General features: G+C 34.9%; 1 protein-coding gene across 1 annotated transcript in view; it reads right to left on the bottom strand.

Annotated features, from left to right (window-relative positions):
- The window catches only part of LOC107004547 (dynamin-2A-like), a 24,517-nt gene extending 23,801 nt beyond the window's left edge, over positions 1-716 (bottom strand). The window contains exon 1 of the mRNA XM_015202779.2: positions 194-716. Within this exon, the coding sequence (XP_015058265.1) occupies positions 194-340 (147 nt within the window). The 5' untranslated portion in view covers positions 341-716. The remainder of the gene's footprint in view (positions 1-193) is intronic.
- Between the last annotated feature and the right edge of the window lie 838 nt (positions 717-1,554).

Below are 1,554 nucleotides of genomic sequence, written 5' to 3' on the forward strand. Positions count from 1 at the left end.
ATATATATATATATATATATATATATTTATAAGAACCGCAAGGAGGAGCCTACAATCCTAGATCGTAGGAGAGTAATACGGATCATAATACAAAAAGTTCCACAGATCGAATCAGCACGCACCAAGTAGCAAATCTGAACACTTGTGTGTTCATCAAACAAAAAATTATCTACAAGAAAATAAAATAACTTACAGTGCCACCGATAGCAACAACATTAAGAAAAGTGGACGGCCGTTTCGAAGACGAGGAAGAATTTTCATCAACATCTTCATCGGCAAGCAAAGAGGCAGCTTGCTTCATCGAATCTGACAGCTGCTCCAATTCCTCGATTGCTTCCATATATTACTGTCTTCTTTGTTGACAATCTAAATCGTCAGTTCAAATCGAACAGCTCAAACTAAATCGACGGTTGACAAAGTGACTCGACCGATCAGATTGAACAACAGAAAACACGGACCGGGATCTTCACAGATCGAAGTTGAAAAGAGAAAAGCCCTAGATTCGAGGAAAGAACGAGCGAAGATCTGAGTCAAAGGGAAGTAAAACCAGTGAGAATATGTGTTGAAATGGTAGGGTTTTTCCTCCGATTGACGCGTAACGAACGGGAGATGACGCCGGAAAGAGAGAGAGATTTGAAAAGTTTTTGTGATGAGAAAAGAAAAGAAAAAAAATAATTATATGGTGAGAAATTTTCAAAATGCCAAAGGTTTGCTGAAATATAGCTGTGCCGTGTAAATAGTAAATAGTAGTACTAATAATAGTAGCAAAAACAAGTTCAAAGAAATCAATTTTGTCCAATTGTTTTTACCTGCGTGACGGCGAATCTACATGAAGCGTATATATTTTATGCTTCATGGTTGTGCTTTTTTGCTTCTATGAATGACCCTCTCGTGTAATTTGAAATCAGCTTGATCAAAAATTATATATTTTTTTCTCATAAAAAAGAATAAAACACTCAATTTACAAAAGATATCAAAAATTTATCACTTATCAAATGAGCAAATCATAATTTATAACAAAGTATAATATTCTACTGGAAGGTTTTTCTAGAAAAAATATAATATTTATTAATTCAACTTTAATTCAATAGAAAAAAATAAACTTGAATTGTTATTTATCACGATCCAACACACCGAGCCGTGCGGGGACCACTCTAACACCTAAATAGAAGAATCTTCATATCCTAATATAGAAAATATGCGGAAATTAAAGAAGACGGTTAACAAAGTTAAGGAGATTCAATAAGTAACACTTTTAAGTACACTCCTTGTTAAACTTGTAAAATAATTTAATAACCCTAATGATCTAGTCTGACAGGTGCAAAAGCTACTAAGAGTAACGATTGGACAATAAGTAGTAAAAGGACACAACTCCCACCATGCGAAAAGAAGAGTCGAACCTGCTGGAGGGTTTCGGGTCTTCACCTAATGAAACATCACAAATCCTGCATCCAAACTATTATCAGTACAATTACACGTAGTGTAGGCTCATCGGTCAATCTGACGTTCATCTCATAATATAAGAAAAGAATAATAGGATCGTGCACGGACGAC

The sequence above is a fragment of the Solanum pennellii genome, chromosome 11, assembly GCF_001406875.1.
Source record: "Solanum pennellii chromosome 11, SPENNV200".
Classification (NCBI taxonomy): Eukaryota; Viridiplantae; Streptophyta; class Magnoliopsida; order Solanales; family Solanaceae; genus Solanum; species Solanum pennellii.